Genomic DNA, 13,939 nt, shown 5'->3' with positions numbered 1-13,939 from the left:
GACTTTGTGAGAGAGGGAGGGCCTTTGCCCTTCGACTAGAGACTTTGTGTCAGGGAGCCTCACCTTTAATATCAGTTTCCATCTGAAGTGTAAGCTGTTCTTCCCTCACTGGACTCTTACGTGCTGGCAGAAATGACTCCCTATTATCTCTGTCCCCACATTGGGTGGCACATAGATGGATTCAGAAGCATATTTCATCTGCTGTCAGTTTTGCCCTCACAAAACTCAGCACGTTCCTGGACACCTGGGTGGCTCAGTCGTTAAGCGTCTGCCTTCGGCCCAGGTCATGGTCCCAGGGTCCTGGGATCGAGCCCCACATCAGGCTCCCTGCTCACCGGGAAGCCTGCTTCTCTGTCCCTCTCCCACTCCCCCTGCTGGTGTTCCCTCTCTCGCTGTCTCTCTCTGTCAAATAAATAAATAAAATCTTAAAAAAAAAAAAAAAAAAACGAAAAACTCAGCACATTCCTAAGGGAGTCCGGGTGGGAAGATGGAGAGCTCTCCTGTGCTCAGAAAGACAGAGTAGGGGCAGACTCCTGTCCTCTTCCTCCCGGGGCGCTCCCGTAGCCTGCCTTCCCCAGGTATGAAACAGGATCAGTGGTCATGAGGAGTGACTGATATGGCCTGTGCAGAGAGCCCAGCCTCCCTTATCTCCCTTTATTGGTAAAATTATAACCCAGCCATTGTCACTGGGATCCACATGATGCTTCTAGAAATATTTATGCGTTCTTTTTTTGAAGTGTCCTTGTGAAGAGATTTGAGTCCCTCAGTTAAGCCAATTTCTGATTAGTAGGTTTGCATAATGGATAAAATGATGTGGGTTTTGGCCACAAAATGGGTGTTACTTTATCAGCAAAATCATAAGCAACTCGGGAGCTCATAATGACCCTGCCCGCTTAATTGTTCCTCTTAGGATATGAGTCCCATAACTTTTACAATCCCAAATTGCCTCCCCCTGGTTTTAAAAATTCTTTGTTATCTTTCCTAGGATATCAGAGAGGGAAGATTTAAATTTTTAATTCCCAGCCCCTAAATATGCATAATGGGACGTATAGCTCATTCTAGCAGATATCTGCAGTGTTGAAAAGTTTCATATAAATCAATTAAAAATGCACTGGCAGAAATATTTGTTAAAATAACCTGCAGTAAGTTATTTCTGTAAGCCAGCAAACCACTGTATCAGGTAAATCGTCACCTAAAAATGATTCATTTTATAAGTTCAAATTTTTATAGTTCTTTTTTTTTTCTTTGCACATGGCATATGTGGAGATTCAGCAACATTTTTTTCTTGATGATCTTCACATTTTGAATAGAAAAATAAATACTGTAAAATTTTATTAGTGACTTTAGGAGGCAACATGTAAGAGATTTGCTTCATAACATTGCCATATAAGAGCACATATTTATTTGGATTGAGGGGTTTGGGAAAAGTGAAGTTTCCCATTAAGCTTCTTTAAACAATTGATGTATTTGCTTTTGACCGAAGCCTTTAATAGTGCTTCCCTGCCTCCTTAAACCTAGTAAGCTGAGCTCAGTTTGAATCTTATTTTTTGAAATGCAACATCATTATAAATGCAAGTTGTTGGACTTTGCTACAATACATGATATCCTCAGGAATAACGAGATGTGTACAGTTTCTTGCCCCTAACTAAAGGGTCCAGATTGTGCAGTTTTTATACCTTTCTCTCTCCCCGAACTTACTGCCACTTCAGTGTTACAGGGAATCCTTTGCTTCATTTTTACACTTACTCATTGAAGTGTGAGCCTCGGGGTCTGTCCAGGCCCTTTGGGTGGAGGAAAGTGAAGAGGATGCCATTCAAAGGGCTATTTGTGTGGACGTCTGTTTATGGTAAATGTAATTCAGCTGAGATGGGGGAGGCCTGCATTAAAGAAACCCATCAGCGTTAGTTCATGGAAGAAATGCTGAGGGCCTGAACCAGAGCAGTAGGAATGGAAAATAAGGAACCAATTCAAGGAACGTTCTGAAGGAGAATTGGCAGGAATTCATGATTGTTCTCTTATAAAGCAAACAGACAAGAAAAATCAGATTTTTAATTGAAGCTCTTTGCTATTTTTTTTATTAAAAACAGCTACTATAGAAAAATTAAAAAATGCAAGCATAAAGACATAAGGAAATACCCATAATCCTAATTAACAAAAGATAGCCTGATTCATGTTCTTTATACACACACACACGTATATGTATGTATACATACATATATGTGTGTACATGTATATGTCTTACATTTATTCAGATGCTATTCATACCTTTTAATTCCCTACTGAGATATATTTAAGTTATATTCTCCTTTTGCTATCACAGATAATGCTAACATGAACATTATTATAGTTAAGTATTTGTATACATCTTTAATTATCATTTATTTAGGATCAGTTCTCAAAAGTAGAATTACTGGATCAAAAAGCCTTTTGTGTTTTGAAGGTGATTACTAGACATTTCTATATTCAACATTTCCACATTGCCTTTCAGTAAGATTATACCAATTTATACTTCAAATAACAGCCTTTCAGCCCAGGTGACTGGGTGGGTGGTGATGCTATTAATTGAGTTAAACTACATCGGAGGAGAACCTAGTCTGTAGGAGGAAGATAGTGGGTTCAGGTTAGGACATGATAACTGAATTCTTTTCATTAACTCTCTAGATAGTCAAATTCCTTTGGATTATCTTTGTGATAATGACAACAATAATAAAAATAGTAATGACATTTATCATAACGTTACTGTGTGCCAATCCCCTTGCATGAATTGCCACAAACCCTATGAATAGTGGTAAAATTACCCACATTTTATAGAGGAGAAAATTGAGATCTAGAGCATTTCAATAACTTGACCAGGTCTAGTAAATAGTAGAATAGGAATTCAAATTAAAACCCAGGCTTTCTTAACAAATGGATCTTAGAAGTATGTACAGGAGGTGAGGTCCAGGAATTAAGTATTCTCAAGAAAGTCCAGTATGGTAAAGAGTTATAGCAAAAGAATGGTGGGCATAGTTAGTTCAAAAAGCAACTCGTCTACCTATTTTTCTTGGTACATCGCTAATTCATCTCCCTCTTTTTTTCATTATCCACCCCATTTTAAATACTGCCCATTTTTCAAACTCAAGCCAATATCACTTTGAATCAGTAAAGACTTCCTTGACCACTCAGCCCATCTCTTCTTCCTCACCACTTGGATCCCACTTGGTGTTTGTCCATCATTGACTTTTATCATGCACTGTCTTTCACTGGTAGTTATTTTTGAATGCTTCCCAAATATACTGTGAGCCATTTTAAGGCAAGTGCTTTCAATTAAGTTCATCAGACCTTTTTGTAAATATCAGGAGCCAGGCACGGGGCTGAATGTGTTCTATTTCATTCGTACCAGCCACAATCCTGCAAGATTAATACTGTTACTGTCTGTTCTTTGTAGAGGAGGATGTGAGGCTCAAAACGGTAATTTGCTCAAGTTCACATACATAAACTCCTATATGGGATATAACACTTTATCGATATACTGAGGTGCTTGAGCATGACTTGAAGGAGAGTTAGTATTTGGATGGGCAGGAAAAAGGAGAAAGGGCTTTCCTGTTAGTATGAAGAATGGAGAATAGAATGTGGGGAAATGCTGGGCAACAGCTAATAAATAGTCCAGTGAATTAGGACATGAATGCAATTGGGAGCAGCCTTCAGGGCACCTCTAGGGAGTGTGAGCATTTTCTCTATAATAGGAAGCCTTTGAAGGTCATTTTGAGTAGTTAAGATAACTTTGGCACTTTGAAAGCAGAAGACCAGAGCAGTGATTTTCATCCCAGCATCTTTTTTCGAAGGGTATCTCAGAGATGGCTTGGGGGATTCAAGAAAGCTTAGTTACACCTGTAATTTATCTGTCAGGAAGTTCCATAGGCTAAATTAAACATCATATTTATTTGCTTCTTGTAGGCATCACAACTCTATACGATAGCACTGATTCTCTCATTCTTCACTGAAGCTCTAGTCATCATTGGTGTACTTTTTACCCTGAGTTAAGAAAAGGAATGATTACTTAAAAGCTTCTTTGTTCAGAAGTCGAAATAATTGTCTGTCGGAAGTAATTAAAAAGAATGTTTGGTGTCTAAGAACATAACTCAAAGAAGAAGGGTCCCAGACTGACAAGGCATTGGTGGACAGGTGGAAAGGAGCAGATGATTCTTTATGATAGAAACAAGGCTAAAATTGATGAACCTTGGGAGTACTGAGTTTTCTGGGTTTTTTTTCCTTGAGTTTTTTTTTTTTTTCTTGAGTTTTCTGTTTTTTAACAACACTAACCATGGAGAATGAGGAGAGAATAAAAACTTAAGTAAGATATTGGAGTGCCTGCGTGGCTCTCTGTTGGTTGAGCATCTGACTCTTGGTTTCGGCTTGGGTCATGACCTTAGGGTCCTGGGATTGAGCCCTGCATCAGGCTCTGTGCTCAGCTGGATTCTCTCTCTCCCTCTCCCTCTGCCCCTTCTCCACTGCTCAAGCACACGTGCTCTCTCTCTCTCTCTCTCTCTAAAATAAATGGATAAATCTTTAAAAAAAATTTAAGATATTAAGGCACAGTGTGTATAAATGTTAAACAGGAGCCAAATCATATCACTGAAACAAAAAATTCTTTTACCAAGCCCATATTCAAGCATCAGGCATGTAAGCCAGATTTTTGTTTGTTTCATTTAAGCTTTGAAGAAACTATCTTGAAAGGTTAGTTTATGAAGTATAAGAAAAATTAAACTTTTAAGTTAGATATCTTCCAAATCTAATGTTTTTAAAGGAAAATTCAGCCTTTCTTTGGAAATTCTGTTTCAAATTACAAGATTATTTTCTTGCTAGTTTAATATGTTATCTACAGTTTCATGCTTTTCTCTTCATTCCTCCTTTTTTTCCCTACTCTGATTCTCCCTCCTGAAAATATTCTTTAAACTGTAAGATCTCCTTCCCAACAACCTTTTTAAGTGAGAACTGTTTTTATCTTCTCTGGCCAGATTGTCATCTGATAATCTTATTACGGATCAAACAATCTGTAGCAAAAGAAAAAACACTATATTTATGTGTGCCATAAAGTCAGTGGCTTTTGAGAAGGTAGAAAAGAGGGGAACATAAAAACCACTTTCATTTTTTTACTTGCTTAAATTTTAAGCAAAATTGCATAATAAAAAGTACTTACCAATGATTCTGATTATTCAAAATCCACTAAATTTTAATGGGAGCTTTTCCTCAGATTGTATGAACACAGACCTCCAGGAAAAAAAAAAAAAAGAAAGAAACCTCCAGAAACTCTGCTAGATGTGTTTAACCTCTTAAAGACAAAGTAGCAAAAATGGATTCATGAGAAATTTATGGGTAGCCGTTGTCTGTCCTATTTCCACAATATGGAAACCCACAGATTTTTGGCTAAGATATTAAGTTCCTTATATAACCTGGAAAGAGAAGTGTAAAAATCATAATAATTTTTAAATATCATGACTGTTTTTTTTTTTCTTTTCAGCAAATACAAGTATCAGAAACCATGCCTTGAAAATAAATATATTTGGGGAATACACACACACACACAAATATCCCATTTAAATATGTTTCTTTTTAAGTAGGCTCCACACCCAACATGGAAGTTGAACTCATGACCCTGTTTCTTTTTAAAACCCATCTTTAAATAAAGTGGATGTAATGTGCTACTTTTAGCATGAAAATTTATTGGTACGACTCTGTTCAAACTTATTTCCCATGTTTTCTTTTAATAAGACCACTGTTAACTTAGCAGGAAAAGTTACTCACGGCACCTGCTGAGATTCTCTTCACTGTACACAAAGTAGATGTTATTAAACTGGGGAGAAAGACTAATGTATTTCCTACTAATTCCATAGAAGAGAACATGTATCTTTATTAATGTTAATGGTGGGGGCCTCTCATTATGTTATAGAATAATCTGCTTTAGCAAAGGTTTTTCTTCTGAAGAACTTCGTAACATTTAAAGGTTAATATGTTAGGTAAAGAACAGTATCTTAAGATAAGCGTTTTTATTACAGGACATGATGGGATGGTTTTTATTAAATTATATGATGATTTGAATGGGGAAGAAGAAAAAGTGCATCGCTTCTTGCCCTCAACTTTAATGCCTTTAATCAAATAATGACCTTCTGGAAAATAGTTAATTTTAAGCATTTGGAAAGATCAATACCACTTTGCCACCAAAAAATGGCCTAGACAATGAAATTTGATGTATTTAAAGTATCATTTCACCCTCTTAACCTAGTAAATAATTTAAAAATGCTTTCAATACTGCTTTGCCACTGTTCTGTTCCTCACTCTTTGAAGTGTGATGATTGTTCTTGAAAAAGAGGGTCGAAGTTGGTATGTGAAGCATCCAGGCCTCAAACCTGGAAGCCGGGGTGATCCCCTCCATGAGGCCTTGCGTGTCTCTGCATTCGGGCCCCCAGAGAAGTACTGTGTGTTAAGACTGTATTTGAGGCAGCGTGTGTTAAAAACATAAAAAGTGTGAAAATGGAACGCTTCTGGTATGTTAAAGGGGTGGCTTAAAACATCACTAGTCACTTTGCATCTTTGTGATATCTTTAAACCTTCATGCTAAAGGTGAAAGATTCTGCAACTCTGACAATTAGAACCCATTTTCCCCCCAGCTTATAGAACATTGATATGAAATTACCCATGAGTGCCGACAGCTTTGTAAATAAAAAAAAAATTGCCCTCTATTAACATGTTTGTGGGCAGATTAAAAACTGTCTTCATTAGCATAAGTAACACTTACGGATTCTTTTAAAAGTAGAAAATTATTTGCTGAATGATAAATTGCTAGCTTTATAGTTAGTTGTTGTTGAAAATGTACTCATTCAAAATGCCTGGTGTAGTTTAGTCTACAATACTGAATTTTTTGTGTTGGAAGTACTATTTAATGGATTATGTACTTAATCCTTGTTCCTACTACTTGCTAAAATGAAATTCATGCTTTCCACTAAAATGTTTGTATCAAATACCTCCCTATTTAGATTGATTTCTTTTAATATCATATATTATTATACTAGGTGCCCCAGAGATTGGAACAAAATACTCCTGCAAATAACACATAAAAGATGAGGGTGAGGGGAAATAAATACAGACTATAAAATGTTTTGCTTTTTAGAACTCAAATTATCCTTCCGTTTCTTAAAATGTATTTTTCCTTCTTCGTTGCAGCAAGAATTGTCATTTTCTTTCTTCCTCTTTTTTTTTTTCTTATAGCTCTTGGGTTTAAAATGTATATGTACATAACAGTAAGAGATACATATCTGTATATTGTATGCACTGTATGAAATGAGTTTTTTTTTCTCAGAGAATACTGAAGCCTCTTTTCCCCTGGAAAGCTAGCTGTGTAACATGCTCCCAGCTTTGTCACAGAACGGGCTCTTGGAAGGGTTCTCCTTTTTACACGCGTGAGGCTGTAGAGGTACAATAAATTCATTCAAGAAAGGAGGTTACTTCTCTGCCTCAATTAAAATCATTGCGCACCCCTTCTCTGTTAAAATGTTCAAAGTGAATTGACTTGAATTAATTGTTCTAAAAAGAGTGGAGTGGAAATCAAGGATTGAGTTTGGTTGGAAATTAGCAGCTGAGAGATGAAGGTGCCAGGATTTTTATTTAAATGTGGTACAACAAGATTCTGTCAGTAAAGCACATCATTAGAATATTGAGTTTAGAACTGCTAATTTTTCCTTTAAAATGAGCATACAGTCATGTGTTTCATGGACCATAATAAATTGCCATTGTGTTGTCATTGAGTTTGTTTTGCTTTTTTTCAGTACTGGTTTGGCAGTCATTCTGCATTTTCTCTCTTTCCTTTTCTCCCCCCCGATCTTACATTTTTTTTTTTTTTTTAATAGATCCCTCACTGAAACCAGTCAAACGAATGTTATTTATTTCATGCAGTCTTAGGTTTAGCATCTTCTGCACCATTTTCTTGCTTACGGTAGCAAGACATTTGCAGATGGTTCTTGGTTACTATAAAGTACATAACAGTATTTCCTTTGTGGCAGATGGATTTAAGACTTTTAGTTCTCAATAAATGTAGGTTTACAATACATAACTTTACAGGATTTGTGTTGTATATAACAGGTTTGAACATATTATCTCAGAATTCATCTGCATGGCATTTTCAGCTTATTCAGGGTTCATGCCAGTTTTTTTAAGTAATAGGGGGAGCGCTGTGATTGATAGCAACAGCTCAAGGCGTGATTTTGAATAGAAACAAAGGGTTTAGAACAGAAGGTGTCAAATTAAACTTCGTCAGTTTGAAAAGTAGTAACATCCTGAAAGTTTTACTAATTTATTTACATGTGGCTACTGTTTATATTTTGCCCTCTTTATATGCAGTGTAATGTTGCTTGGCAAATTTACTACATTTAAAGTTTAGGTTGTTCCTTGTACCATTTTAGTTTTCTGAGAATGGATCAGTCTCATTATTTTAAGGCTGTTACTCTCCTGTCTTTTCTACTGTACAGAACAGTCGTGATCTAATTTAATTTGGGAAGCAGCTCACTACTCCTGCCTATGGTCTTACAATATTTCAAGTCCCAGAGACCGCTCTTAAAAATGTAATTACGTTCACATTTTGCAACAAAGTACCGCATTTCATTTCTTGTCTCTCCTCTACCAAGTAAATCTATACATTTATCATTTAAAAACCAATACAGTACTTAGGGGAATCATCATTATTTGTCAGATATTACAATATTCTGACATGTTCATTGTCTTACCAAGTTTATTTGCTCTAACAATATCACTTATGAAAAAGTGACCTAGAAAAAGGTACTGGGGAATTAGAAAGCATTTGGCTTTTTTAGTCACTTTGTGCAAAACATAGATCAGATTACTGTCATCATTAATAGAGTCTCAATTGATAGGATTTGAGGTAGTCAGAATATTCCAAGGTATTTAAATAGTATTAGAATGAATTGATCTTATTTTTGCCAGCATAAATTGGGAATGAGCCAGTGTCTCTGCTGACAAAGAACTAGCGTGTCAAAATGTCTGTTTTCCATTATTTTTTAAGAGATACACACATCGAGAAAAGCACTCCCCACTTAATTTTTTTTTTTTTTCTTTTTGGAATACCCTTGTAGAACTAACAGTTCCCAGCTGCACCGTTAAATATTTTTCTAAGAAGCATCTGATTTCAGTCTCTTAAAATCATCATGTCTCTTGAAAGGCTAGCAGAGACATGCTTCAAACTTATAATTTATCAAATTATTTTTAGATAAGGAATTAGAAGTATTATTTAAGGGCAGAGGTTAATAGCAAACTACTGGAAATGTTATGTTAGTCATGGGCAATTAATAAAAATAAGGATCCATCTCATAAGTATAGAGACACAGAAGTGACAATATGAGCAAAATATTTGTTGAATGAGTCAGGGCTCCTTTTCTGAAATATTTGTTAAACCAGCATGAGTGTGATTGTTTAGGAATTAGCTATCATTATTAGCCATTTTAAAAGAACTAATGATTTTCTTTTCCAAAGAACATCTGTGATCCACATGTTTTTTCACATATATCCGAGTGCTAACTGATCTGTTACTTTAAAAAGTTTCTAAAGGATTGGAAAAATTATTGGCGTTTTTCAGCTCTCTCAAGAAGCTTTTCTCCCGTGAATTGTTCTTAATTTAACTTTTAGCAATTTTTCGTTACAAGCGTTTATTTCTTTAAAAAAAAAATCTTAGATATTCAATGTTTAGCATGTATTGCAATAGTATACAGTACTAGCTAAGTACAAAAAAACTACCCCCCCAAAACAACTTTTCTGTTCTGTTTTTTTATGAACCTGCTAACATCTGGAAAGGTAAATAGAATTGTAGCAATTTGCTCTGTTTAGGCATGGGGGCCTGTCAATTGCTGTAGCTGAAGAATGGAGACAAAGGGGAGGAGGAGAGTCATTTTAACCATAGTTAATATTCAAGCCTACAGGAAGATGTAGATCTAAAACCTGCACAGCATCAAAACTTAGAGGTAAAGTGTAAAGAAATAGCTGAGATGTAGGAAAATATAAAATGTTTTCATGGCTCAATCCAGATAGCAAATATTTGCCAATAAGAGCTAAATAAACATCTCCAGGGCATCATATGCAAGTGGGTCTCAAATACTTCAACTACTCAAATACAGTTCGAGAGTTAATATTATACTCATATAAATAGAGCTAAAATGTGACACATCATCATATTTTTCTGGAAATAAACATAGAATTGCCATGGTTAGAAAAGAAGCATATCCGGTGACATTCTAATCACAATTATTATTTTTTTTTAAACTAATATTCTCTCAGGTAAATCTTCAGTTTACTGCCTGCTCTCTTAGCCTTGAATTACGCATTCAGTGGCATTGAATGAGTGCATGATTGCATGACCGTCCCCTTGTACGTGTTTGTTTAATTACAAGACCTGCTGAGTAGAAAAACAAATGTCTCAGAAAAATTAGTAGATCTCATGAGGGTTAGCAACAGTCACTCACCCTTGGCTGGTTAGTAGGTGGGCCTTGGGAAGCTGATGTTATCAGCTCTCCAGCTTTTCTTTTAAATTCTCTCAAATAGGCCATCTGGGAAGAATGGGCCTTATTTCTTTTCACCGTATATTGCAGTTGGAAGGGGAAGGAGAATTTTCTCCAGTGGTTCAGTTTGGGAAGAAGGGAAGGAAAGTCATACCATTCTCTGGTCTCACCCCAAACAACAATCGCAACAACACACACACACAAAAAACCTCTCCTTGGCTAGTTCTAAAATCAGATAATAAACTGTGCTCCTTCCACTCCCATCCAACTAATTTACTTGGAATTTCCAAGAAATCCCTTCATCTTAGGTCAAGTCCCTAAAGCAGAGCCTAAGACAGGGAATTGGGTGTCTATGATTTGGTGAAGGACCCGGAAGGAGTGAGGGAGGATAGGGAAGAGGAAGGGGTCCAGTAAGAATATGGTCTCAGGTAGTCTGTATTGATGGGGGGAGGGCCATCTCCAGAGAGTAGATTGAAGGGTTGAGTGAGTTGTCACTTTGAGGGAAGAGGGCAGGGATATTGTACCACGGGGTAAGCCAATCACTGGCCACCCCAGGGTGTGAGGGGGTCAGTGAGGACGTGGAGTAATTGTCCAGTCATCTCCAAACATTGCTCCAGAGAAGACTATGGCTGTGAGCTTTTAGCAGGCAGCACGGCAGCTGGAGGTGGTTGCCTTGCTTGGCAAAGGGGGTCTGGGTGGGACAGGCTCCCTCTTACTCTCCACCGCATTGCCTAGTGTCCATCATGGCAGCCAAGATGAAGAACGTTTGGCATGAGGATTAGAAAATGTTAGACGATGTACTCTCTTGGACCACTCAGTTCTTGATAATCTGAGGATCAAAAATGGGGCCTTAAGGGAGTCATCAGAGAGGTTCAGGTTTTGGCATTCATTGGACATTTCCTTCTCTCTCAGCTCAGGAAATCTATTAAAATTCTTGTCTGGTGAATCATATTTCGTGCACTGCAATGAGCAGAAAAAAACAGGCTCCGAGATGTCCTTTTGGAAAGTTGTTTCTTGGAGAAGTCTTCTAACGCCCATTCTGATCATTATGCTTTACACTGGATGGCATTCTTGCTCACTGTACTGCACGTGTCTTTTCTCTGTCTCTCACACACACACGCACACACACACGCATATTTACACGTAGTTTCCTTCCTAATACAAAAATCCTAAACTTTTAGGAAACAAATTATTTTAAAAATCTGTCCTATTTCCTTAAATACCTTCAGGATCTCAGATGGCCGCTCATCAGACAAGAAAGCTGGGCAAGACAAGAAGCACGTTCAACTTTGCTTTTCTCCTATTTCACATATTGCAAAGTCCGTGGTAAATGTGTCTTGCCCTTGGAATCATAAAAAACATGACCTTCCTTTAAGATGCAAATCTGAACATTTATTAGAAACAGAGCCTGCCTCCTTGACAGCCACAGCTATTCTCTCTTAACAGGTTAAAAACATTTTTTAAGCAGATTGGAGTGTTTTTGAGCGTATAAAAAAAAGTTAACTTCACAGGGTCTTTTCTTTTTAGCTCTTAATGGAAAATATCAGCTCCCCACAGGCATAACTGACCTATTATGCCCTTGTCTCTAAGGGGTGGTTGTGTGAGCTGTTACGCTGGAAAGAAGATCCTTCTCCAGAAAACAGGACTCTGTGGGAGAACCTCTCCATGATCCGAAGGTTCCTCAGTCTTCCTCAGCCAGAACGTGATGCCATTTATGAACAGGAGAGCAACGCGGTGCATCACCATGGCGACAGGCCGCCCCACATTATCCATGTTCCAGCAGAGCAGATTCAGGTTCGTTTACCTTGGCCAATTCAATATAGCACTAAGTAAATAGAGCTTTAAACTTAGCAGGGAAATTAGCGTTTCTCTTCTTGCCGCCAGTCTAAACATAGGCTTTAGCAAGAGATAACGATACACTGCCATCTTGCTCATGGGAATAAAAGGAAAATTAGCACACTTTTTCCAACATGTGTATTGTGTTCCTTCTCCCTCATTTCCCCAACCACAAAATGCCAGGAACCCCCCTTTTTTACACTTCTGGTTTGGCAAGTGCGTCTTTGTTAGAATTGGGTTGTTTTTTGTGTGAGAGCTCAAATTTTGTTTTTTGTTTTTGTTTTTTAAAAATCCATTTAAAAAATACCACCTATTTTTTAATGACTACCAATACTGCCGTTTCTGTAGAGGAGGTTTGTACAATCAGAACTTTCTACCTTGGATACTGTCCAAAGAGAGGAGGGGAGGGAAGCCTAATTGGAATCTTGTTTCTGACTTATTGGCCCTTCCTTCACCTTGTCGCTGTCTCCCCACACCCTCACAGAACGCAGGTTAGGGGTGAGTCATGTCTGTTTGTCTTTCCTTTAGAGCCCCTCTCCCACCAGCCTTGGGAAAGGAGAGTCTAGAGGCGTTTTCTTACCAGGCCTGCTGACCCCTGCACCATGGCTCGGTGCTGCTCCTCAGGTGAGCGGGCACAAGTTACCTATGCCAGCAAGAGAGGGGGTGGTGTAAAGACCTGCTCCCTTGGTCAGAATTTTCAGACTTGCAGAGGACGTACTAACCATGGTGGTGGCCGAAGACCACTGTGCCAGCAGATTCAGCCTTGTGCTTAGCGGGTTCTGTCATGGGACTTGTCTCCATTCGTCCACTGAGGGACCTCCCCTATGAATCTAGATTGGAAAGCTCTGGGACCAGGTAGTTTGTTGGTGCCCTATGGCCTTGATTTCTAAGGAAGCGTGTTGAATGAACTGGGGCTGTAGAACCTATTTCTGTTAAATCTAAGGGGATGTTTTTAGCTTTTCCCTTTAAGAGAAAATTCCATTGCCTTCCAGAGTCTTAAAATTCTACTGTCTTTGTTGAATCACCTGCATTATTTCTTGGTATTGCTGTGGGTGTGGGTGGGGAATGTATATATTTATCTAGCTAAAAACAGTGATAGAGTTATCCATCCACTAAGAAAAAAAAAAAAGTCCTTGAGTGTGTATTAAAGATAAATTGGAAAAGGGAATCCCTTAGGATATCAAGCACTAAAATAATCATGAAAGCCTGAAAAACTTACTGTTGTTTAGCAAAAACAAAAACAAAAAAGACAGGTATATGTATAGTAATAAAAATAGTACTTGTTTGAAGATGTAAATTGTTTTTAATAAAATTGTTTCTTAGGGGGATAAAAGGAAATGCTTAGGCACAGTATAAACGCTCTAATATTTTGCAGCTTACTCAGGTTGATTTGCTTTGATGATAAGAATTATAGATATAGAGTATACAGTATGTGCATGTGTTACACATTTGTTATGTATAATTGTGTATGGAAATTACAGCACATATACAGACACTAATTACGAAAACGTGTCTGTATACACTAAATTTAAATTCTAATCACATGAGTTTACTACAGACAAAAC

At 37.5% G+C, this 13,939-nt stretch overlaps 1 protein-coding gene across 11 annotated transcripts in view; it reads left to right on the top strand.

Moving 5' to 3' along the window:
* The window catches only part of SATB1 (SATB homeobox 1), a 98,583-nt gene that overhangs the window by 82,101 nt on the left and 2,543 nt on the right, over positions 1 to 13,939 (top strand). For 9 of the 11 annotated variants that reach the window (XM_036090454.2, XM_078072192.1, XM_036090455.2 and 6 more), the window contains 2 exons: positions 12,129 to 12,332; positions 12,903 to 12,998. In XM_036090454.2, the coding sequence (XP_035946347.1) occupies positions 12,129 to 12,332; positions 12,903 to 12,998 (300 nt within the window). The remainder of the gene's footprint in view (positions 1 to 12,128; positions 12,333 to 12,902; positions 12,999 to 13,939) is intronic. The other 2 variants (XM_036090459.2, XM_036090458.2) reach the window with 1 other exon arrangement.

Source organism: Halichoerus grypus, chromosome 1 (genome assembly GCF_964656455.1).
Source record: "Halichoerus grypus chromosome 1, mHalGry1.hap1.1, whole genome shotgun sequence".
In the NCBI taxonomy this organism is placed as follows: Eukaryota; Metazoa; Chordata; class Mammalia; order Carnivora; family Phocidae; genus Halichoerus; species Halichoerus grypus.
The sequence above is the reverse complement of the archived record's forward strand: the minus strand, read 5'-3'. Positions and strand labels throughout refer to the sequence as shown.